This window comes from Caretta caretta, chromosome 5 (assembly GCF_965140235.1).
Source record: "Caretta caretta isolate rCarCar2 chromosome 5, rCarCar1.hap1, whole genome shotgun sequence".
Lineage (NCBI taxonomy): Eukaryota > Metazoa > Chordata > Testudines > Cheloniidae > Caretta > Caretta caretta.
In genome coordinates, this window is record NC_134210.1 from 48,938,148 (window position 1) to 48,963,264 (window position 25,117).

At 44.9% G+C, this 25,117-nt stretch overlaps 1 protein-coding gene across 6 annotated transcripts in view; it reads left to right on the forward strand.

Annotated features, from left to right (window-relative positions):
- Positions 1-25,117, forward strand: part of FAM169A (family with sequence similarity 169 member A) — a 67,465-nt gene that overhangs the window by 18,748 nt on the left and 23,600 nt on the right. For 4 of the 6 annotated variants that reach the window (XR_007356934.2, XM_048851847.2, XM_048851845.2 and 1 more), the window contains exons 1-3: positions 6,182-6,340; positions 8,662-8,761; positions 9,791-9,876. Coding sequence is in view for 5 of the 6 variants with exons in the window: in XM_048851847.2 (XP_048707804.1) it covers positions 6,182-6,340; positions 8,662-8,761; positions 9,791-9,876 (345 nt within the window). In the remaining variant the exon portion in view is untranslated. Of the gene's footprint in view, positions 1-6,181; positions 6,341-8,661; positions 8,762-9,790; positions 9,877-25,117 lie in introns of those variants that run through there. The other 2 variants (XM_048851848.2, XM_048851849.2) reach the window with 2 other exon arrangements.

Genomic DNA, 25,117 nt, shown 5'->3' on the forward strand with positions numbered 1-25,117 from the left:
ACTACTGAGTTGGAAATTCATTAGTTTACTTGAGGAGAAAGGTGGGAGGGAATAAAATTAAAAAGGTTTTTTTTTTTTTTTTTACAGTGATAAATAATTCGCTTCTGTTCTCCTTGCTGTTTAGTGTGGTACATGTTAAAAAAGCAGAAACAGCAGGGATCAGGACTCATTAAATAATCATCAGTTCTTGTTGAACAGAAGAAATTTTCTTTTAGAATGTTAAAGGAATTTTCTGCCTATTAATATGTTCCTAAAATATGAACTGATTATTTCTTGTTAATTTTTAGATGTAAACAAATATATTTCTGTGTTTTTGTTTTCACAATGGCTTAGCAATCAAAAAAATTCATTCAGTAAGCCAGCTGTTGCTACATGTTTTCTGCTTTGATTCTGCCTTTTTTTAATTCAAAAAATGCCAAGAATGATGGCCTAGAGTAGAGGCTTTTAGCAATAGCCTGTGGCTTGCATTTCTCATACTGTCATGTAACTTGAAGTGAACCTCTATCATTCCTTATTGTTCTCATATTAGTTCAGTTACTTGGGTGTTTATTGGATAGTTTGTTTCTGCCAATATAAGGAAAACCAAAATCTTAGTTGTTCAGGTGATTTTATTTCCCTTAAAGCAGAATTTATTGGCTTAAGATTCTCAGCTTCACCTCTTCTTTAGCAGCTGGAACTAGCTTTTGCCTGAAGTGAAATTTCTGCTTTTATCCTAGGGTCTTTATTTACCTTAATGCAGCTAAGATCTCACTCTAAAGCGTCATCCAATCAGTCTTTTCCAGTGACATGTGATCTCACACATTTCCTCCTTAGTTCCTGCCCTGAATGTAGGCCTTACAAAAGTAGTAGACTGAAAGGAAGTCTGTATGTTAACAAGCAATTTCAACCTCATCCTTTATTACAATGAAGACTAGCTTTTGTCCTAGTCTCTTAATCTCCTGTGCAAACTAGTCCCTTGTACTCTGCTTCCTAATTCCACTAGGCAGGGAAGGGTGAAATTATAGTGGCATGGATGGGCCATCAGAGTGTGTGTGAATGTAATGTGGAAGGGGATGGGAAGCCAGAAGAAGATAGGGGAGTAGATGATGAGGTTCCCAGGACTGGTTTCAGAGTAACAGCCGTGTTAGTCTGTATTCGCAAAAAGAAAAGGTAAATTGGTTAGTCTCTAAGGTGCCACAAGTACTCCTTTTCTTGTTCCCAGGACTGTGGGACAGGAGGATAATTCCAGCTCTTTAGCTTTTGTGCACACTTGAATAAAAGGTGGGTTTTAAAGTGTTTTAAAAACTCTAGCATAGACAGTGCAAAGTGTATTTTAGTGTGTGATCTGGCAGAGGTGAGGAAAAATTCTTAGGGTTGAACAGTTTTTGCTTGCAGTTCCTGCTTTGGTCACTCTCTGGCACTGTGGCAGCTGTAGGCAGACAAGGTTGTCTCTTTTGCCTCTTTATTGCCCCTTGCTGTCTGCTTGCATATTTTACCTTTCACTCACTGCTATAGGGCATGAGGAGGGAAATTGCCATTGTCAGATGTCTCACTTGCCTGCTGCCATTACTTCAAAAATAGTGGCATCCATGAGTATCTTTCTGGAGTGAGGAGAGACCGATGTAGAGTTGAATGAGATCACTGAGTACAGGGGGTGGATGGTGAATAATAGTATGGGGGATGGAGAGATAGTAATGGGCAGAGGGAGTAAACATGATGGGGAGATCTGGAAGTGGAGAAGGAACTGAGGGAGAAAAGGGAAGGTAAGAGAAAATACTGACACTAAAAATCCGTGAAGGGAAGAAGTGGGCTGAATCAGAAAAGGACAAATCCTTTGATAAGAGATTTGATTTGATAAGAGATGGAAAAACAGAAAAGCAATTGAAAAGCAGACATTTTAAGAAAGTGAAAAGAACAAGATACAAACAATAGTGAAGGGCAGGTAGATAAAATGGAAAGTAAAATGAGGGAGCCATATGTTAATTTCTTATAAATGTTCCTGGAAATCTAGTTTTGACAGCAATTTTAATCTGTGACTAAATCATGGCTGTGTTTTTAAAAAAGGAAAACAATTCTGCCCTTTGGCTGTGAAAGAGGTGACCCTATCCCTTCTCCTGGACCCTAGTGTCTATAGGTACTAGATATCACCCTTACCTACTTTTTGTAAAGCTTGATTTATATATTACCTTTGAGTCTCCTGGCGGGGGAAAAGAAGGGGTCTTGTCATATGACATACCTTTCCAAGAGAAAACACAGAATGCATAAGAGAGACTAGAAATGAATGGGGAGAAATTTGAGACTTAAACCAGGAATTTTGTCAGCGAAAAGTTCCCAGACTTGATTGCTCATATCTGAAAGTCATATAAAGAAGCCATACAACTTGGTAGCTATGGGCAAGGTCAATTCAGCCCCTCATCCTTCCAAGAGAGATAAATTGGTTAGCTGTGGTAGTTCACTGCTTGTGGAAGCTCTGGATGAAACCTTAAAAATGAGGTCCTCTCTGTCCTATGTGGAGCTCTTTTGGGGGTGTAACTTCTGGCCCGATGGTATCTTGAGGAGGAGGCATAAGTCGACACTGCTTTCACTGGGGGCAGTTGAATCAAAGGTTCTCCCAAGTGTTGAGAAGCTGCTGCTGCCACGATTGCCAGCACAGTTGCCAATTTTTACGCAGTAAACAAACACCCCAACTTTCACAATAAGCCAAAAATCAAGCTCATCCCATTTCAAAACAAGGCCAAAACAAACCAATCCCTAAGAACCCCAACACTCTATGTGACTAGATCCCCCTGGGGTGCAGTCTGGGACTATGGTGGGCCTGCTGTGAACCCCTGACTCTCTCCCTCCCTAGCCCCTGCTTGCCAGGAGCAGATTTTAAAAAAAAAAAAAAAAGCAACAAGCCAAACAAGCTACAAGCCAAAAACTAGCCAACAAGCAACTCACAAGCCAGGTAAGCCAAAAACAAGCCCAATTTCTGCTTTTTCCCCCCACGGGTTTGGCATGTCTGACTGCCAGCTGTACTTCAGCCGCCAGGTGATTTGTTCGTCGTTTCCACCCCCCCCCCAGTTGCCTCTTAGGTCCGGTTTATGGTAACTGTAAGCTGGTGGGCTCCCTCACTACTAGTGCATCCCAGCTTCAGAATTTCCGATCCTTTTTTTAGGGATGGGTTAATTTCTTAAAATCAAAAGTCTTATGTAAATTAAACAGATAAACCGGATTCTGTTTCCTGCAGGTCTCTCTCTAACTGAGCTGCTGTTTGACCTTTTAGCTTTCAGGTTACCTGATCCCTGGCCTCAAACTCATCATCTGGGAGGCAGATAACTAGACAACTCCCTTAAAGGACCAGCTGACTCTATGACACTACTATACAGTAATAGTATCAGTAGCAGCTAGGAGCTGTCTATTATTTGCTATTGCCATTTCCACAATTAAGAAAAAAAAATTCTTTGTATTTTGTGGTTATTTTGTAAATATCTGGATTGAAATTTTTATGGTCCCATTGAAAGGACCTTTTGCTGTGTTGCCAGTATTGCGGATGATACTAAACTGGGAGGAGTGGTAGATACGCTGGAGGGGAGGGATAGGATACAGAAGGACCTAGACAAATTGGAGGATTGGGCCAAAAGAAATCTGATGAGGTTCAATAAGGATAAGTGCAGGGTCCTGCATTTAGGACGGAAGAACCCAATGCACAGCTACAGACTAGGGACCGAATGGCTAGGCAGCAGTTCTGCGGAAAAGGACCTAGGGGTGACAGTGGACGAGAAGCTGGATATGAGTCAGCAGTGTGCCCTTGTTGCCAAGAAGGCCAATGGCATTTTGGGATGTATAAGTAGGGGCATAGCGAGCAGATCGAGGGACGTGATCGTTCCCCTCTATTCGACATTGGTGAGGCCTCATCTGGAGTACTGTGTCCAGTTTTGGGCCCCACACTACAAGAAGGATGTGGATAAATTGGAGAGAGTCCAGCGAAGGGCAACAAAAATGATTAGGGGTCTGGAACACATGAGTTATGAGGAGAGGCTGAGGGAGCTGGGATTGTTTAGCCTGCGGAAGAGAAGAATGAGGGGGGATTTGATAGCTGCTTTCAACTACCTGAAAGGGGGTTCCAAAGAGGATGGCTCTAGACTGTTCTCAATGGTAGCAGATGACAGAACGAGGAGTAATGGTCTCAAGTTGCAGTGGGGGAGGTTTAGATTGGATATTAGGAAAAACTTTTTCACTAAGAGGGTGGTGAAACACTGGAATGCGTTACCTAGGGAGGTGGTAGAATCTCCTTCCTTAGAGGTTTTTAAGGTCAGGCTTGACAAAGCCCTGGCTGGGATGATTTAACTGGGAATTGGTCCTGCTTCGAGCAGGGGGTTGGACTAGATGACCTTCTGGGGTCCCTTCCAACCCTGATATTCTATGATTCTTGTGTTGTAAAGGTTGTGTGAGTACCAATAAAGGAAATCAATCCCATCACCTGGGATGCAGATAATTAGGCACAGGTAGGGCTAAACCCAACTCCCTTGTGTGGTGGGATGACTCTTTGACAGTAACCATAGAGGTCTTGGCTAGCGCATGATTGCTATGCTGGCAAAGGTGCTTGTACTGAGGAGGAGGGAGGGAGGAGGGGATAGAGGGTGTTTGTGTGACATTGAGAATACGGTGCATGTGTTGGAGTGGAGAGCAGAGGGAATGGTGGGCACAGGCAACAGAGTAATTGAAGGAACATATTAAGTACCAATGCAGATCAAACCACTGGTCTGTCCTATTGTGTGTGTATATTTTTAAAAGCCTGTTAGGTTTGTGTGGTAGTCAGGTTTCATTTTTATTAACTTAAACCTGAAAAACCTAATTATCTAGAGAAATGCCTGCTGAAGGATGCTGGATTTTATTAGTATTTGAGAATGGTGCGAATGTGAGACTAGTGGAAATGAATGCATAAAGCTATAATTCCTGTGATGCATGGACACTGAGATATAGGTGTCCTCTCTCTCGCTCTTCAGGAGGAACCACGGTCTTTCATTTTTCTCTTCTTTTTTTGAATTGTGGTATGCTCAAAGATCCTTACTAAATTAAAGTCTCTTTGTGAGAGGCACAGTACAAATACACAGGACGGACACAATTCTTGACCTGAAGAACAGTATCAGACTACCTGACACATCAGATATCCACCAGATGTGGAAAAACCTGAAAGATAATCAGTATTTATTTAGGCAAACTCTGAGTTTGCCATGAGTTCTTGGGAAGAACCTTGGAGAGCCCTGGTGAGTGCTCTTGGGCTAGTGGAGGGAGTGTTAAAGAGTGAGAGAGCTTCTCTTCTCTTCTCTTCTCTTCTCTTCTCTTCTCTTCTCTTCTCTTCTCTTCTCTTCTCTTCTCTTCTCTTCTCATCACTGATATTTAAAAAATTCTTACTCTAGGTGCTGTTGCTGTCAGTTTGGTAAACCATCTGCTCTAAATGCAGGGCTGACAATTGGCAAGGAAGCATGCTGCTGGCTATAGTGCTGATTCACCATAGTTGGGGGACTGGCGGAAAAGTTCAGGCAATGGCAATTTCAGGAAGAGGACTTCAAAAGAAAACACACCTAGGACCCCTAGGAAGTGAAGTTTAGTGCACCAATGGTGCAGTCAGTGGAACAGCTGGGTGAAAACAGGCAAGGAAGCCCCCCCGATATCTGTGCATGTCCTTTAGTCCATGGATGGATGTCTACAGGGATCCTTTGGCCAATCCCCTTCTCCCTGCTTCCCCCGTGCATAGGTGGGATACATAGGCCATATTGTGGGAGGCTTGAAGCAATGGACGGGTGTGTGGAGAAGATTCTGTTCTCGCCAACATCCATGCAGCAACCCCTGTACAACTATTTTACTCTGGTTAGGTGAAGTGATGAAAGATTTGGCTCTATATGTATCCTTTGTACTTTATGCAACCACAACTCTGTAAACATTGTATAGAAAAAGAAAGAAAGCATGTATTAAATTAACCAAATTGTGCTGGAACACACATCACCTTATTCTGCCCAAATAACATTTGGAAATAATTGTTTGCGGTGGTTGTGACAAATTGACATGAGGCTGTGACTCATGCTCCTTACTGCCAATAAAATTGAACAGCTTCCCTATAGAGAAGAAGAGGTGCTAGTTAATAAACTCATTCTAATTTTGTGTTTAGTAGGACAAGATAACTTCAGGCATATACTGTGTGGTATCTCTACAAAAATATATGTGTGTTCAATTTTTCAAGGGGATGGCATTTCCTGTGGATATGTTGGATAATTACAGTCATGAAGACTTGGAGAGTTCTGCAGAAGACTACATGTCTGATCTTCGATGTGGGGATCCGGAGAATCCAGAGTTCTTGTCTCTTGTCAGCAACATCAAAGTAAGAATCAAGAAATAAATCAGTGCAGATTTTCCTCTTTATTTGCAATTGAACTTAGAGTAAAAATGCAGATAAATCCAGTCTGTGTCTACTGTGTTAAAATAACTATTTAAATAAGTATCATATTTTCTATATGTTCCTATCCTTTTTAAACTATATTTTTATTGTACTTTGGAACACCAAAAAACACATTGTTTTGTACCAAGTGGGATCTGTGTGTCAGCCGCTCAGATTGTTGGATGATGAATCTAAGTATATTGAACAATTCTCTTTCATTTTAAATCTCAACTGGTGAGTCAGACAAACTCTTTGCTAGAATTAGTCACAGAAACGCACATGCATAAGTTATGCTAGCAGTTACTGCATCTAATTGGTTATATATGCCTCAGTTTTGCAAAGTGATCTGCATGGGTGGACCTTTAATCCCATAGGCCATCCCACTGACATCCAAAATGGTGTCTGTTGGATGATTTGTCCTAAAACTTTCCTTGTTGCCATCACAGCAGCTGTACTGGTGGAGGTACTAATAGAGACCGGATGCTGGAATTTCATAATCTGACCCACTTTATCGCTTAGCCTGTCTCTGTGATGTAGTAGTCAAAATCGGGCCTGCCTATGCAGGCACTCCCACTTGCTAGTATCTGTGGTAACAGTGGTGTGAAATTTTAACTAAAGAGTCAAGAGTAAGCAAGGCCAGTGGGACTCTAAGTGGGAGTAGGGGTCCTCACTTGCAGATCCCTTTCCAGGAACAGAGTTTTAGGCACTTTTCTCTAATTATGGTAAGTGCCGTGTGCGTTTAAAAAAAAATAAAATTCTGAGCCATAGCATACCATAAGCTTTAAACTGTTTTATAAGCAAGCAAATCTTTCTCATAGTCTGAACGCCTAGTCATTTGTTCACGTCACAATCAGTGCTTATATATATATATATATATATTCTCAAATATCTTCATTAAATATTAGAAATACTTGAATTTAAATAACTTTAAAATCCTTTTGATGAAGATATTGTACTTTCTAAAACAGGTGGTCCCAGTTTTCATATGCAGGTGCCTTAATGCCACATTCTGGTGCTCAATTGAGCATTTGGACGCTGAAGTGCCTATTTTAGCACCAAAACGTGGGACGTGTTCCCCTGTTTTAAAGGTGACCTGGCCTGCAAGGGAAGACAATTCGGGTCTGTGTATCAGGCATGTCAAGTCTTTTCTTTCCTGTTTCCTGGAAGTCTTTGTTAGAAGAGTCTACAAAATGTATTTGAGGCTTTCTTAGCCCTTAATTGAGGACGAGATGTTGAATCTTTAATAAAGACAGCTTGTCGTCCAGTTCATACAGCTTTTGAGTCGAATAGATATGAATAGAACTAAAAATGGCTTCCCCTCTCAGTAGAGATTCACTTCCTTGGGGTCAGATCATAATGTTAGACTGAGCTTTGTTCAGTGCAAAGCCTAATGGTGGGGAGAAAAGAGGAACATAGGGGCTATATGTCAGCTTTGCATTCCACTGTTCCCTGGCACAAGTTACAGCAGCCAGAGATCACCCCATCATGCTCCTGAACAGAGGCAGTGAACGGTGTTAACCAGTGGAATCTCCAGCTGGTCACTTACAGTATGTCTGTGCTGCAAAATAAATAAAATAAAATAAATATATATTTATATATGGTGGGAGAGAGTCTCAGAGCCCGGGTCTACAGACTCAGGCTCACAGAGCTCATGCTATGGTGCTAAAAACAGCAGTGTAGATATTGCCGCTCAGGCTCTGAAAACCATCCACCTCCCCCAGGTTTCAGAGCCTAATATCCAGCCTGAGCAGCAACATCTACACTGCCGTTTTTAGCGCCATAGTGTGAGCCCAAGTCTATAGACCCAGGCTCTAAGACTCGCTGCTGCGGGTTGATTGAATTTTGCAGTGTACGTGTACCCTGAGGCCAAATTTAAGGCTGGCCTATTAAAATTGAGCAAATGGCCCAGTGTATCTGATGTCATAAACTTAATAGTTCCTCAGTCATAGATAGAATCATCCAGGAAAAATAGGATAGACAAAATGTGAATTCCTTTGTTTGTTTTTGTTTTAACAGAGGAAAAACTTTTTAACCCTCCGACATGCACACACCTTAGAGGTCATCTTTATAAAGAAGATCTGTATTATAAAGAGGCAAAACAGGGCCAAACTCCAGTGGTGGGGGTGTTTTTTTGTTTTTGCAGGTCACCTTTATGCACCCAAGTTTGAAAACTGGGTTTGCTTGTCCTCTTTAGCATGCTCTATATATTTTACTAATGCTATATTAGCAAGAGTCCATTGAACCATTCTAAACTCTTGTTTCAGATTCCTATTAGCTTGTCAACTATAGGCTTCGTTCCTCTTTACGGTGGAGATCAGACACACAAAGTTCTTGCTTTATTTGCACCTGAGGACTCGCTCACAGGTTTCATTTTAAAATTCTAATCTAAATGTTGTAGCATTTTGTGGCAAATACATGTAACCAATCCTTTACTCATTCCATGCTACCTTGCGATAACAAATTACCTTTTTCAGCTTGAATGCAGTGTCCATTATCTCCACTTTCATATTATTGTTAATTTCTGTTGTAGATTCTTATCCACATCTCAATAAGTGTGAAATTACTGTACCAATCGGAGCGGAACCAGCTAGATTAATTTGGAAAATGTGTAACAAAATGAAAGACAGTGCCTTCCTGATTTAATGTGCATAATAATTAAATGCACCATGTACTTTCTCTTGAATTTTCTCCTCTCTGGCTTCTTTGATACCCAGCCATCCTCCCCAGTCCATCCAAAATGAGGCTACTAAATTTATCTTCCTCTTCTGTCAAGCAGGAATTGAGTCTCTCCACTGATGTGCCTACCTCTTCAGGCACCCTTTAGTCTACCACATCAAGTTCAGGCTCATTATATTTGCCTGCAAGACCCTACGTTGCTCAGCTGCAGCTGACATCTCTTATTGCATTTACCTTCCAGTCCTCCACTGTGCCACTCTCAATGCTATGCTTGTCTCCTTCTCCCAACTCTGTCTCTGAATTTGCCCATGCCACCCCAAGTATAGAATGCCTCCCTCATGCTGATCACCATCCTGCCACCCTCTCCACATTCATCTCCCTTGTTGAGATTCAGTTTTTCTGTGATGCCCACAATTAAAACAAAATTTTTAAAAAATAACTCCTCTGGGTCCCGAGCATATCCCGTCTCTTTGCTTACTGTCCTTTTAAATTATCATCTCTTCAGAGCAGGGAGTGTCTCGTTTTGTGGCTGTACAGCACTGAGCACATTGTTTGCACTAAAGAAAATAACTGCATTAATGTGCTTCTTACTACAGCTTATTTAAGATGTCTCTATAACTTGGTAACTATAGTTGTAAAACTAATAACTTTAGTGAATATCTTAAATTTCAAAATGTCAAGACCACTAACTTTTTTTCCCATCTTTTAACTTTCAAGCCGTAGCCCTGTATCTTGCTGACCAATGGTGGGCCGTCAATGATATTGTGAGAACATCTATCCCTTCTAGAGAAGGACTTCAGCAGGTAAAGAGCTCCAGCATTTATATCTGAACAGTTTTTAATCTTGTAAGGACAACTTTATATAGATTTAATGGGGATAGTTAATGATCTGATGTGTTGTACATTTTGATTTGATTTGGAAATGAACCTGATGGTGCAAATAAATAGGTGGGCCATCTCGCGTAGTGGAAGCATCAGCAGAGATCGAGGAGCTGGGGCTCTTTTCACATATTAGTTTTCCATTTTGCTGCCGTCTTCAAAACAACATTGCTCTTGTGCAGCACTCTCATGTGAAAGATACTTTGCCACTAATGGTTTAAGGGCTACCGTCTGAGACTCCTGCTGTCTGGGCCCCTGGCAATTAGGTACATCATGGGAGTTGTGCATTGTGCTACTGGAGAAGCTTGCTGGCCTCGCCCCCCCCCCCCCCCCTTTAAGTTTGTTAATTGTTAGAGTATCTTTCTGAGGGAGAAGGTTGGGGATGAGTTAAGTGAAATACAGGGATGGTAGCCAGGAAATCCAGATAAAGGACATGCCCTACTGTCTATTATCATTAAGGCTATGTTTTAGTCATGGGTACTTTTACTAAAAGTCATGGACAGGTCATGGGCAGAGGCGTGGCCAGGCAGCTCTGCACGCCGCCTCCGCCCAGAGAGCTGGCTTCGCAGCTCCCATTGGCTGGGAACTGCGACCAATGGTAGCTACAGGGTTGGCGCCTACAGGTGGAGGCAGTGTGCAGAGCTGTCTGGCTGTGCCTTTGACTAGGAGCTGAGGGTGTTGCCACTTCTTGGGTGCCCCCCCACCAAGGTAAGTGCTGCCCAGAGCCCTCACCCCCTCCTGCTCTGCAACTCCCAGCCCTGAGCCCCCTCCCACAGCTAAACTCCTGCTACTGCTGGGGGCAATGGCTGCTGCGACTGGCCCAGGGGCTGCCTGAGCTGCTCAGTCGGCCCCTGGGTCAGCTGTACCGGGAGCTGCAGAAGTCCCGGAGATCCCAGAAAGTCATGGAATCCGTGACCTCTCTGAGAAACTCGCAGCCTTCATTATCATTCATCATCAAGCTTGTATAACTTTTGTTAAACCATAGCTAAAGCCTGTGTCTTCTGAAGCACATTAGACTCTAATTTTGCAGCAGGGAGTCCAGAATATTTCAGCATTGCCACACAAGCCTCTTCCTCTTTGCTGCCCCCATGTGTAGTAGAATCAATGCAGCGTTGTTGTTTAATTTATTTTTTATATTTAAACTGATTTTATGTGATGCAGCTCCCCCGACCACACAATCTCTTTCAGTGTGAAGCATAATTGAAATGTGTGTGGAGAAATGAGGGAAGCTTGGTTAGGGTGCCTGAGACTTTTGGCATGGGGGAAGAGGGGATGTGTCTCTTCTTTTGGGGCAGGATGATGGTGACTCTGGATTTTCAGTGTAAAGGGGGGTTGAATTCCTTGTTTCCCGTCACAGAAAATCTTGATGATAGCTAGTTCTGCCACACTGCACCACATCCCAAAATCTGCCAATGTTACACTCCAAGACCAGAGACAGTTTTAAAACTGGAGTTTCATTAAGCTTGGTATATTAAAAAAAACAAACGAACAAAAACTGCGTGCATACACCCCATTGCAGTCATTTTAGACTATACACAACTTAGCTCTGGTTGCAGCAGCAATCTCCTTTGATCCCTTGAGCAGCAGACCTTCAATCCTTAATGGGACAGGGACCAAGTAAATCTAACCCTGACATTCCCTTATGAAAGCTGTACTCAGCCTTCTCTTCCCCGCCTCCCCCACCCCTGAATAAATGTAATGTCATCCCAACATTTCTATTAACAAAATTTAAAATACAGTTCATCCATTTGACTTATTAGAAGTCATGCACAAGATCATAACAGTCATTTTCAAGTGATTCTTTGAGTCATTCCTCTGTCACAAGTTCTGGTACTGATGGTGGAAGCTTCTGTATCTTTCTTCAGTTTATTTCACATTAAACAGAAAATGTTTGCAGCAATTTTAGTTCCACTATCCAACTGAATAGTCAGTTCTGAACACCTTAAATCCTGAACGATGCGCATACCTTATGAAATAACAGTTCTTAAATGATCAATGGTATAACCATGTAACTCCAAGTTTTTCTTTGAGTGATGGTCCCTATGTGTGTTCCTCATGTGGGATATGCATGCATACTCTGTGCCTGAGTCTGGAATTTTTTGCAAGCCGTATCTGTTGGCCTGCATGTGTGCCATTTCTCTCCCCATGCTCCAAGCCCAGGGCATAAAATGTGGGGTGATCCGATGCCTCTCCAGTTCCTTCTTACCACCTCATGTTCTGAGTCAGAATCTTCAGTATTCCTCAGCGCCTTTTTTTGTTACTGCGTCATTGCGATAAGATATTGTATATAGTTATTTTAGTAGTCTTTGTACTATAGTCTACATAGTGTAGTTGGATTGTATTTTTCCCCATTTTCTTCCCTTCGGGCGACTTTTTCCCCCTCAAGAAGTCGGGGATTACGCCCACAGCCCAGGGGTTCAAAAACTGTTTCCTGCCATCTTTTTCGGCGAGCGGTAAACATCTACACTGCCTCACTGCTCGCAGTTCTGCCAAGTGCAGGGTCTGCCTCTCTCTTTGCCCCAGAACTTATGAGGGTCTGGAACTGAGACTCAGAAAAGATCTCATGGAGAAGGAGATCTGGCCCAGGAACCACCCTCTGTTCATCACTCTCATCAAGTGTTTGGTTTGAGCATGAGCTTACGGACAAAAGCTAAGGGTGTTAAGCCTAAGGAGAAGGCTTCACATGAGCAAAGGGTACTCTCATAGACATAAGGACAAGCCATCGCCATCTTCATCTACAACTGCCCCAAAGAGAGAGGATCCTTCCCCAACTCCATCAAAGTTGGGAGAGCCAGTGTGCACAGGCACTAAGAACTTAGGCCTCAGTAAATATTCTTGACAGGAGAAGGAGGCGTGCAAGTTTATGTATCTCAGGGGTAGGCAACCTGTGGCACGCATGCCAAAGGTGGCACACAGGCTGATTTTCAGTGGCACTCACACTGCCCGGGTCCTGGCCACTGGTCCTGGGTGCTCTGCTGCTGGCCTGGGGTACTGGCCCCCCGCCAGCTGGGGTTCTGTCCACCAGCCCCGCTCAGCCCGCTGTCGGCCCTGCGTCCTGGCCACCAGTCCCAGGAGCTCCGTTGTTGGTCTGGGGTACTGGCTGCTGGCCCCCTGCCAGCCGGGGTTCCATCCGCCGGCCCCGCTCAGCACACTGCTGGCCCTGGGTCCCGGTCACCGGTCTGGGGAGTTCTGCTGCTGGCCTGGGGTCCTGGCTGCCGGCCTGGGGCTCTGCAGCTGCCCCCAGCTGTGGCCCACTGGCCCCAGCTTGGGGTAATGAGGGATGCAGACAGGAGCAAGAGGGGGTGCAGCTCAGCACCCCCACCTTAAAAATTGTTCCAGCGCCACTGTGCTAGGATATATTTAAGTCCTGCTTACATCACTATCATGCCATGTGGAACAGCGCACTGCATGTGACGTTAAGATTAGAGTGTACATGCAAGAACTGGAATCAGAATTTGACAGATTTCAAGCCATTTGGCCCAATGCTTTTTCTAATTAAACCTGAAAAGTTCAACGAAAGCGACTTGGATTTGTTTGTATTTCAGTGGATGGGTGTCGAAGATTTCGAAATGCAGCTCATTCAATTAAAAAGCTCAGAATTGAGGCCATCAAAGTTTGGAGATCTGCGGAGTGCACTTGAAGTTACCGAGAGAGATCATGGGGCTTCTATTCTGACCTGCTGGACATCCCTGCCAGTGAAATTTAACTGTTAGGAGAAAATTGCGTTTGCAGTGCTTTCAGCATTTTGATCCACATACCTGTGTGAACAGGTATTTTCACACATGAAATCTGTCCTCTGTCCCTCTTGGAGCCGGTTAACAACTAATCACTCAGAATCCTGTGTGCAGCTTCAAGTATTCAAATACATGCCAAACATTGGAAAACTCAGAAAGGAAAAGCAAGGATCACACTGAACTGTTAAAAAGAACAAGGAGTACTTGTGGCACCTTAGAGACAAACAAATTTATCCTTAGTCTCTAAGGTGCCACAAGTACTCCTCGTTCTTTTTGCTGATACAGACTAACACAACTGTCACTAAACTGATAAGATCTGCATTTTAATTTAATTTTAAATGAAGCTTCTTAAACATTTTAAAAACCTTATTTACTTTACATACAACAATAGTTTTGTTATATATTATCGACTTCTAGAAAGAGACTTTCTGAAAACGTTAAAATGTATTACTGGCATGCGGAACCTTAAATTAGAGTGAATAAATGAAGACTCGGCATACCACTTCTGAAAGGTTGCTGACCGCTGATATATCTGATGGTGAAGGCTTGGGATAAACAGCTACCGGTGCTCCCATCCACTTCTAAAGCCGATATGATACCGGTAGCGATGTGGCGCTGGTGGGAGCTGACCACCCTGGTGACCAGGGAAGCTCGAGTTCTGAAGGCTCTGCCAATGGACTTTCCTCGTACCCCAGGGCAATCAGAAACCTACGTCTCTCCAGAGACATCTTTGCTCTTCCCTATCCACATTTTTCCTTCCTATCAGGACTGTCTCATATACTAAGGAAGAGACTACCCCAATGAGGCAAAGTGTTCTCCTATCCCATCTTTCAGCCTTGAGGTGCACCCATTGGTACTGTCAGTTATGACAGATACAAGGAATCATTCTTTATCTTCAAATGAATCTGAGACCCCACAGGAGTCTCTGCAGCACTGGGCAGAGGTGGCACAAGATAGGAGTTCCAGAAGATTGGGGTTCTGGCCTCCCACCAGATCTGACTGGTCAAGAGAATGGTGGTACCCTATGCCATTGGGTTCTCCTTTGCCAATTGATCCATCCTACTGGCTATATTGGGGAGCATCGGAGTCCTACCCTAGACACCCAGGATCAGCATAGGAGTCCTATTTGCCATCGCTCAGACACCCAGAACTGGTCCTATTGGAATGTTCGGAAGGGGAAGGTGAGCCAGATCCACAGAGTCCAATGGTACTGGGAGCAATCTCATCATCTTCACTGATTGAAGCAGTTACTCCATCTCCACCAGACCACTTGAAACAGTATCAAGAGCTCATGCAGAGCTATAGATTTAGCTTGAGGAAGTCCAGGAGCCTCAGCATAGTTTACAAGACATTCTGCAGCTTTCTGGTCCCAGTTGAGTGGCCCTCCCCAACAAGGCCATCATGGACTAGCAGAGATGATTTGGCACACTCCTGTTTCTTGTGCCCCGACCACTCAGAGGGCCGAGAAGCGTTACTTTGTTCTGTCCAAGGGGGGAGAGGTGTGGTTTTTTTTCCCTTCACCCACAGCCTAACTCTTTAGTGCGGGAGGCTGCAGAGCAGTCCAAGCAATGGCACCCAAAGGCTACTTCCTCTAAGGTACACAAGCCACTCAACCTTCTAGGGAGAAAGGTCTTCTCTTCCATTTCTCTCTGGTTCAGGATCTCAAATTATTAGGCCATCTTAGTCAAATAAGATTTTACTACAGATTTCTGAAGGAGATTCTCAAATCTTGTCCACCATTGGTGAAGTTCGCACCTCAGTGGAATATCAGTTATGTTCCGTCATCTCTCACTAACCTGCCCCTCCTTGGAGTCTCGGACCATATGCTCTATGGCCTATCTGTCCTTGAAGGTGGCCTTTCTAATAACCATAATGTCAGCCAGAAGAGTCGGTGAGCTGAGCGTGTTCGTGGTGGACCTACCATATACTGCCTTCTATAAAGAAAAGGTCTCTCGCTTAGGTGGATTAACTTCACTAACAGGGGAGTTCTCTCCCATCGAATTAGAGCGTCTTCATTAAAGTTCTGCAGTGGAGCAGCTGTGCCGATGCAGCATTTTAAGTGTGGACTTGCCCTTAGTCCTTGATTCTTGGTACCACCGTCTCTCTCTTTTGACACTGGTGCCTCTAGTAAGAATTTTATCTGCTGAGTATCCACTGGTATTTCAGATTTAATCTGCTATAAATTACCCAGCAATTTGTCTTTTCAAAATGATGATATAGTTTTATAGGTTACTTCCAAGATATTTATCTGGCAAAATGATCCTTTTGGTAATGTGATTAGTATTTCCTTTATGTCCAAATCTTCAGGCCACTGAGCAGCAGCATCTGGCTCAAATATTGCCATTGCTATTAAACTTTCAGTATCTGGGCTTGCATGAGCCCAACATGTTACATTAGTGATTACATCCCTTCTCCCCATTTTAGCCATCTACAGATTGTCTGAACTGTTTCTGATGAAGTTCACAAGAGCTTCCACTTTTGCCATGCCAACATGAGACAATTCCCATGTCATATGTTAATGAGGCTGGTGCCTCACTAACTGCAGGGGAACTGCAGCACTGGCATTTGATTGTCTCCTTAATAACATTGTAGCCCCTGATCAAGTTCTCCAATTTATGTGGACTGACCAGCACAGGAACAGTCAAGATGTCATCATCTTTGCTTAATTGGAAGTGGAGTCCATCCTTTGTAAGGGATTTGAGTTCCATTGGTAGCTTTAAAATCAAGCCTATCTTCTATTTCCAATATTTGTCTTCTACCCACTGACTTGAGATCATGCACACCTGTGTTCCAGTGTACTTTATTGAGGAAACATCAAACCAAACATCTCTTTCCAACTAAATTAGCTACTCTGGTTTGCTGCTTGGGTGTTAGATAACAAAGGTAGGCCACCTGCTCCTGATAAATCCCATGTTGTGTCAGCTTTGTCTCTGCTCTCTTGTGATTTTCCTGCATGACATCCTGACTGGTAGTGTTCTTTACTTCTACATCTGTAACAGCGGTTACAGGTACTGCCTGTGCCAGATTGCCTGCCAGATTCTCTTCTCTGGGATTGCTTGTCTGCTCATACTGTTCATTGTATGCAGGGTTGTTGTAGCTGGGTCGGTCCCAGGATATTTATTTGAGAGACTATGCGAGTGAGGTAATATCTTTTATTGGACCAACTTCTGTGTGAGAGAGAATCAAGCTTTTGAGCTGTGTGAGCGAAAAGTTTGTCTCTCTCAGCAACGGCAGTTGGGTCTAAGAAAAGATTCTCTCACTCCCCCGCCCCAATGACATTATCAGTTATTTTGTCCCACTCCTGGGCAGGTTGCTTTAATATGTTAATTTTGGCTTTCACACCTTTGATTTAATCAATATTAGCCTAAAGTTCCTTTTTCTGATTTGTAAATGGGTCATGTGTGGAGACTCCTTGTACCCGAGGAGGAGGTGCCACTTTACTCTGTGACTGGTGGTCAGTGTAGGGTGATTGCACAGAATTACATGCTACTGCCCTAGTACATGCTCCTGTGCTGTTTCTCTACCTCATCAGTGGTTTCTCTGCCTTGCAGCAGTGTGCAGCTTCTCAAACAAGGTCTCATCTGCGGCCTGATTATCTTTTAAATAAGGCTGCATCACAGTCCAAATGTTGACATTCTGCAATCCTGTCAGGACTGAATAGAGAAACTTGTGTTGTATAAGAATAGGATGATATCTTCAACACCACATTCTGCAAGGCATTGCCCTCTGATCCCACTGAGGGTTACCAAAAGAAACTACACCATCTAATCAAGAAACTCCCTGAAAAAAGCACAAGAGCAAATCCGCACAGACACGCGCCTAGAACCTCGAGCAGGGCCAAGACCCATAAACCTGGAAATCTTGGATGCCCCATCATCTCAGGCATTGGCACCTTGTCAGCAGAATTGTCTGGTTATGGAGACTCCCTCCTCAGGCCCTACACTACCAGTAGTCCTAGCTATGTTCGAGACACCACTGACTTCCTGAGGAAACTACAATCCATCGATGATCTTCCTGAAAACACCATCCTAGCCACTATGGATGTAGAAGCCTTCTACACCAACATTCCACACAAAGATGAACTACAAGCCGTCAGGAACAGTATCTCCGATAATGTCACGGCAAACCTGGTGGCTGAACTTTGTGACTTTGTCCTCACTTTGTCCTCACCCATAACTATTTCACATTTGGGGACAATGTATACCTTCAAATCAACGGCACTGCTATGGGTACCCGCATGGCCCCACAGTATGCCAACATTTTTATGGCTGTCCTAGAACAATGCTTCCTCAGCTCTCGTCCCCTAATGCCCCAACTCTACTTGCATGACATTGATGACATCTTCATCATCTGGACCCATGGAAAAGAAGCCCTTGAGGAATCCCACCATCATTTCAACAATTTCCATCCCACCATCAACCTCAGCCTGGACCAGTCCACACAAGAGATCCACTTCCTGGTCACTACAGTGCTAATGAGCGATGGTCACATAAACACCACCCTATACCAGAAACCTACTGAGTGCTATACTTACCTACACGCCTCCAGCTTTCACCCCGACCACACCACACGATCCCTTGTCTACAGCCAAGCTCTACGATACAACCGCATTTGCTCCAACCCCTCAGACAGAGACAAACACCTACAAGATCTCTATCAGCATTCTTACAACTACAGTGCCCACCTGCTGAAGTGAAGAAACAGATTGACAGAGCCAGAAGAGTACTCAGAAGTCACCTACTACAGGACAGGCCCAACAAAGAAAGTAACAGAACACCACTAGCAGTCACCTTCAGCCCCCAACTAAAACCTCTCGAGTGCATCATCAAGGATCTACAACCTATCCGGAAGGATGACCCATCACTCTCACAGAACTTGGGAGACAGGCCAGTTCTTGCTTACAGACAGTCCCCCAACCTGAAGCAAATACTCACCAGCAACCACACAACAAAAACACTAACCCAGGAACCTATCCTTGCAAAAAGGCCGTTGCTAACTGTGTCCACATATCTATTCAGGAGACACCATCATAGGGCCTAATCACATCAGCCACACTATCAGAGGCTCGTTCACCTGCACAGCTACCAATGTGATATGTCATCATGTGCCAGCAATGCCCCTCTGCCATGTACATTGGCCAAACCGGACAGTCTCTACATAAAAGAATAAATGGACACAAATCAGACATCAAGAATAACAACATTCAAAACCAGTTGGAGAACACTTCAATCTCTCTTGTCACTCGATTACAGACCTAAAAGTGGCAATTCTTCAACAAAAAGACTTCAAAAACAGACTCCAACGAGAGACTGCTGAATTGGAATTAATTTGCAAACTGGACACCATTAACTTAGGCTTGAATAAAGACTGGGAGTGGATGGGTCATTACACGAAGTATAGAATCACAGAATATCAGAGTTGGAAGGGACCTCATGAGGTCATCTAGTCCAACCCTCTGCTCAAAGCAGGACCAGTCCCCAACTAAATCATCCCAGCCAGGGCTTTGTCAAGCCTGACCTTAAAAATATCTAAGGAAGAACATTCCACCACCTCTCTAGGTAATGCACTCCAGTGTTTCACCACCCTCCTAGTGAAAAAGTTTTTCCTAATATCCATCCTAAACCTCCCCCACTGCAACTTGAGACCATTATTCCTTGTTCTGTCATCAGCTACCACTGAGAACAGTCTAGAACCATCCTCTTAGGAACCGCCTTTCAGGTAGTTGAAAGCAGCTATCAAATCCCTCCTCATTCTTCTCTTCCCTCAGCCTCTCCTTATAAGTCATGTGTTCCAGTCCCCTAATCATTTTTGTTGCCCTCCGCTGGACGTTTTCCAATATTTCCACATCCTTCTTGTAGTGTGGGGCCCAAAACTGGACACAGTACTCCAGATGAGGCCTCACCAATGTCGAATAGAGGGGAATGATCACGTCCCTCGATCTGCTGGCAGTGCCCCTACGTATACATCCCAAAATGCCATTGGCCTTCTTGGCAACAAGGGCACACTGTTGACTCACATCCAGCTTCTCGTCCACTGTAACCCCAAGGTCCTTTTCTGCAGAACTGCTGCCGAGCCATTCGGTCCCTAGTCTGTAGCGGTGCATGGGATTCTTCCATCCTAAGTGCAGGACTCTGCACTTCTCCTTGTTGAACCTCATCAGATTTCTTTTGGCCCAATCCTCTAATTTGTCTAGGTCCCTCTGTATCCTATCCCTGCCCTCCAGTGTATCTACCTCTCCTCCCAGTTTAGTGTCAATAGTAAAACTATTTCCCCATGTTTATTTCCCCCCCTACTGTTCCTCACACGTTCTTGTCAACTGCTGGATATGGCCCACCTTGATTATCACTCCAAAAGATCCCCCCCCCCCCCGCTGGTAATAGCTCACCTAACCTGATCACTTTTGTTACAGTGTGTATGGTAACACCCATTGTTTCATTTTCTCTGTGTATATAAAATCCCCCTACTGTATTTTCCACTGAATGCATCCGATGAAGTGAGCTGTAGCTCACGAAAGCTTATACTCAAATAAATTTGTTAGTCTCTAAGGTGCCACAAGTACTCCTTTTCTTTTTAGGTAAAGTTCAGTTGCACCTTTTTCCTGGTAATAGGATTTTAAGGTACACCTCCATTTTGGCAGGCTCAGATTAGCTGAGGCTCAGTCCTGGTCAAACTGCCCTGATTACAGCTTCTGTGATCTCTGCGTCAGTGTACCCCCTTTTGAATCCCACTTTCAATTTAATAAACCAGACTAGTTAGGCTTAAACCTGCCCTTTTGGTGGGAGTTCCCACTCTGTCCCGTTGTTTTAAAGTCTTTCTTTAAAATTGGGTCTGTTTTCTGAGTTGGGAGTGACAAATTTTCCATAGACGTTTGGCTTTTAATTTTTCACACAGCTTGAAATACAGTTTCAGAAATATCTTTATTTTTCAGCATACTGGTTCTGCACTCTCTCTAGTTCAAATGTTCCAGTTTGCTGCTTTGCTATAGCAATGAGATATAAAAGCTTATCTTTTAATCCCAGCAGTGTATACAATCCTTGATCTTTCAACTCTTCCTGTGCATTTAAGCTTATTATAGATTTGATTAAAGCAAAATTAGGGTGACCGTATTTCCCAAAGTGAAAATGGGATATGGCGTGGGGCTAGCCTGAGTCCTTCCTGTCCCCACCCCCAAAGCCACTCGCCTGAGCTCCCCTCCCCGCATGGGGCTGATGTCAGCGTTGCGGCTCACCTGAGACCTGCCTGACCCCTGCGCGAGGTTGGGCTGTTATCACTGCTCGCCCGAGCCCTACTTGCCCCTCTGCCTGGGGCTGGTATCACTGCTTGGCCCCTTGCACGTACCTCTGCACCCTACTTTTTTGACAAAACTGGGCATTTGTCCCATTTGCTCTTGCCAACTGATTAAGAGCAAAAATAATTTTGCCCAAAAAATTGGGACGATCAGGACAGAGCTTAAAAAAGGGACTGTGCTGGCCAAAATGGGATGCATGTTCACCCTAAGCAAAATGGGTTTTTTTGCTGCATTTTCACAGTAACTTGTTCCAGAAATGCTCAAAGAGTCACAAACTTCTCTTAAATGCTCATCCTTTGGCTGGTATAAAAGTCTACCTCCCTGTGAAGGTCCTCTAATTCTTTGCCAGCCATAATGCTTGCAAACAATTAAATCTTCCCTGGCAGCTTTTCCTGGAATAGTCTACAGCAGTTTCCTGTAGGTTCATCTCTCAGGCCTGGTCTACTCTACGAGTTTGTCGAATTTAGGAGCGTTAAATCGAATTAACCATGCACCCGTCCACACAACGAAGCCATTTTTGTCAACATAAAAAGGGCTCTTAAAATCGATTTCTGTACTTCTCCCCAACGAGGGGATTAGTGCTGAAATTGACATCACTGTTTCAAATTAGGGTTAGGGTGGACACAATTCGACGGTATTGGCCTCTGGGAGCTAACCCACAGTGCACCATTGTGACCACTCTAGACAGCGCTCTGAACTCTGATGCACTGGCCAGGTGTACAGGAAAAGCTCCGGGAACTTTTGAATCTCATTTCCTGTTTGGCCAGGTGAGCTCATCAGCACAGGTGACCATGCAGTCCCAGAATCGAAAAAGAGCTCCAGCATGGACCGAACGGGAGGTACTGGATCTGATCGCTGTATGGGGAGATGAATCCGTGTTATCAGAACTATGTTCCAAAAGACGAAATGCCAAAACATTTAAAAAAATCTCCAAGGCCATGAGGGACAGAGGCTACAGCAGGGACTCAACACAGTGCTGCGTGACACTTAAGGAGCTCAGACAAGCATACCAGAAAACCAAAGAATCAAAGGGACGCTCGGGGACAGAGCCCCAGACATGCCGCTTCTATACTGAGCTGCATGCAATTCTAGGGGGTGCCGCCACCACTACCCCACCCCTGTCCGTGGACTCTGATGATGGGCAGTAGTGTAGCTGGGGGGGGAGTGGAACAGCGGCTGCTCTCCCACCGAGCAGAAGTGGCACCTTTTTACTTTTTTGGTGCCATTTTAATTTTTACTCGCCTGGCAGCACTCCGGGTCTTCGGCGGCGGGGCGGGCAGCGCTCCGGGTTTTCAGCAGCACTTTGGCATCAGGTCCTTCACTCGCTCCGGTCTTCAGCGGCATTTCAACAGTGGGGGGTCCTTCCGTGCCGCCAAAGACCGGAGCAAGTGAAGGACCCGACGCTGAACTGCCGCTGACGACCAGAGCGCCGCTGGGTGAGTACAAACGGGTGGTGCCTTTTTATCTCCACTCCCCCTGTTTTCTCCACCTGGCTATGCCACTGATGATGGGTTACTCTCCGCCATGCCAGAGGATTTTGCGGACAGAGAAGATGAGGAGGATGAGCTTGAGGAGAGCACACAGCACATCGTTCTCTCTGACAGCCAGGATCTTTTTATCACCTTGACTGAAATACCCTCCCAACCCAACCAAGCCAGAGAAGGGACTTCTGGTGAGTGTACCTTTTTAAATATAATACATGTTTTAAAAGCAAGCGTTTTTTAATGATTAATTTGCCCTGAGGTTTGGGATGCATTTGTGGTCAGTACAGCTACTGGAAAAGTCTGTTAACATGTCTGGGGATAGAGCGGAAATCCTCCAGGGACATCTCCATGAAGCTCTTCTGGAGGTACTCTAAAAGCCTTTGCAGAAGGTTTCTGGGGAGAGCAGCCTTATTCTGTGATATTGTTCATGGTAACCTGGTTGAAATAGGGGAATTTGATTAAGGGGACATTCAGAGGTGGCCATTCCTACTAGGCTGTTTGCCTGTGGCTGAAAAGAAATCCTCCCCGTAGTTAGCCTAGTGGGGGGCGGAGGGGGATGCATTGGTGCTGAGCTGTTCACGTTTGGCTAGCAGTGATCTTCCCTGATACCAGCCACGTGGTGGGGGGGAGGGTAAAGCGATCATCCCAGAGAATTGGATTGGGGGGTTAGTTTGGTTTCTGCTGCTGCATGAAAACCACAGAACTAAATTGTCAACTCAACGGGCTTTGCTTGGTATGGGAAAGGGGGGCGCTGCTCTTACGAAGGTTGCAGAAGCCGAAAGACTATGGCTTACCATGGCCGCCTGCAAGCTGAATTCTGTTGCCCGGCACTGCGTGTGTGATCTCTAACACCAAAGCCGCAGGCACTCAATATAAGATGCGAAATGCGACCTTGTACCGAAATCACATGTGCTATCTAATGTGAATAGTAGTGTTCACCATGAAAGAGTATAGCCATTGTTCTGTAAAATGTGTCTTTTTAAATACTTCACTCCCTTTTTTTCCTCCCGCAGCTGCAAATGTTTCAAGCTTCCCTCCTCCGTCCCAAAGGCTATCTCAGATAAGGCGGCGAAAAAAAACACACGTGTGATGAAATGTTCTCTGAGCTCATGCAGTTGTCCGGCACTGACAGAGCTCAGCAGAATGTGTGGAGAGACACAGTAGCACAGTACAGGAAAGCGGCCAATGAATGTGAGGACAGGAGGGACGATCGAGAGGAGAGATGGCGGCAGGAAGATCAGAGAAGGAAGGACGCAACGCTGGGGCTACTGCGGGATCAAACGGACAGGCTCTGGCATCTGGTGGAGGTTCATGAATGGTAGCAGGATCACAGACTGCTGCTGCAGCGCCCTTCCTCCTCCCCAAGTTCCATAGCCTCCTCACCCAGACGCCCAAGAATGCGCGGGTGGGGGAGGCTCTGGGCACCCAACCATTCCACCCCAGTGGACAGCCCAAGCAACAGAAGGCTGTCATTCAACAGGTTTTGAAGTGGCCTTTTCCTTCCCTCCTCCCACACCCCACCCAGGCTACCTTGTGAGTTATCTTCCTATTTTTATAATCAATTAATAAAGAATACATAGTGACTTTTTCCTTTGCAGGCAAGCTGTGATCGAAGGGGGGAGGGCGGGTGGCTTACAGGGAATTGGAGTCAACCAAGGGGGCGGGTTTTCATCAAGGAGAAACCAATCGAAGCGTCACACCGTACCCTGGCCAGTCATGAAACTGGTTTTCAAAGCTTCTCTGATGCACAGGGCTTCCTGCTGTGCTCTTCTAATCGCCCTGCTGTCTGGCTGTGCATATTCAGCGGCTAGGCGATTTGCCTCAACCTCCCACCCCGCCATAAATGTTTCCCCCTTACTGTCTCAGAGATTGTGGAGCACACAGCAAGCAGCAATAACAGTGGGAATATTGGTTTTGCTGAGGTCTAAGCGAGTCAGTAAACTGCGCCAGCGCGCTTTTAAACGTCCAAATGCACATTCTACCACCATTCTGCACTTGCTCAGCCTGTAGTTGAACAGCTCCTGACTACTGTCCAGGCTGCCTGTGTACAGCTTCATGAGCCAGGGCATTAGGGAGTAGGCTGGGTCCCCAAGGATAACTATAGGCATTTCAACATCCCCAACGGTTATTTTCTGGTCTGGGAATAAAGTCCCTTTCTGCAGCTTTTGAAACAGACCAGAGTTCCTGAAGATGTGAGCGTCATGTACCTTTCCCAGCCATCCCACATTGATGTTGGTGAAACGTCCCTTGTGATCCACCAGTGCTTGCATCACCACTGAAAAGTACCCATTGAGGTTATGTACTGGCTGCCCTCGTGGTCTGGTCCCAAGATAGGGGTATGCGTTCTGTATATTGCCCCACCACAGTTAGGGAATCCCATTGCAGCAAAGCCATCTATTATGACCTGCACATTTCCCAGAGTCACTACCTTTGATAGCAGCAGCTCAATGATTGCGTTGGCTACTTGTATCACAGCAACCCCCACAGTAGATTTGCCCACTCCAAATTGATTCCCGACTGACCGGTAGCTGTCTGGTGTTGCAAGCTTCCACAGGGCTATTGCCACTCGCTTCTCAACTGTGAGGCTGCTCATCTTGGTATTCTTGCGCTTCAGGGCAGGGGAAAGCAAATCACAAAGTTCCATGGAAGTGCCCTTATGC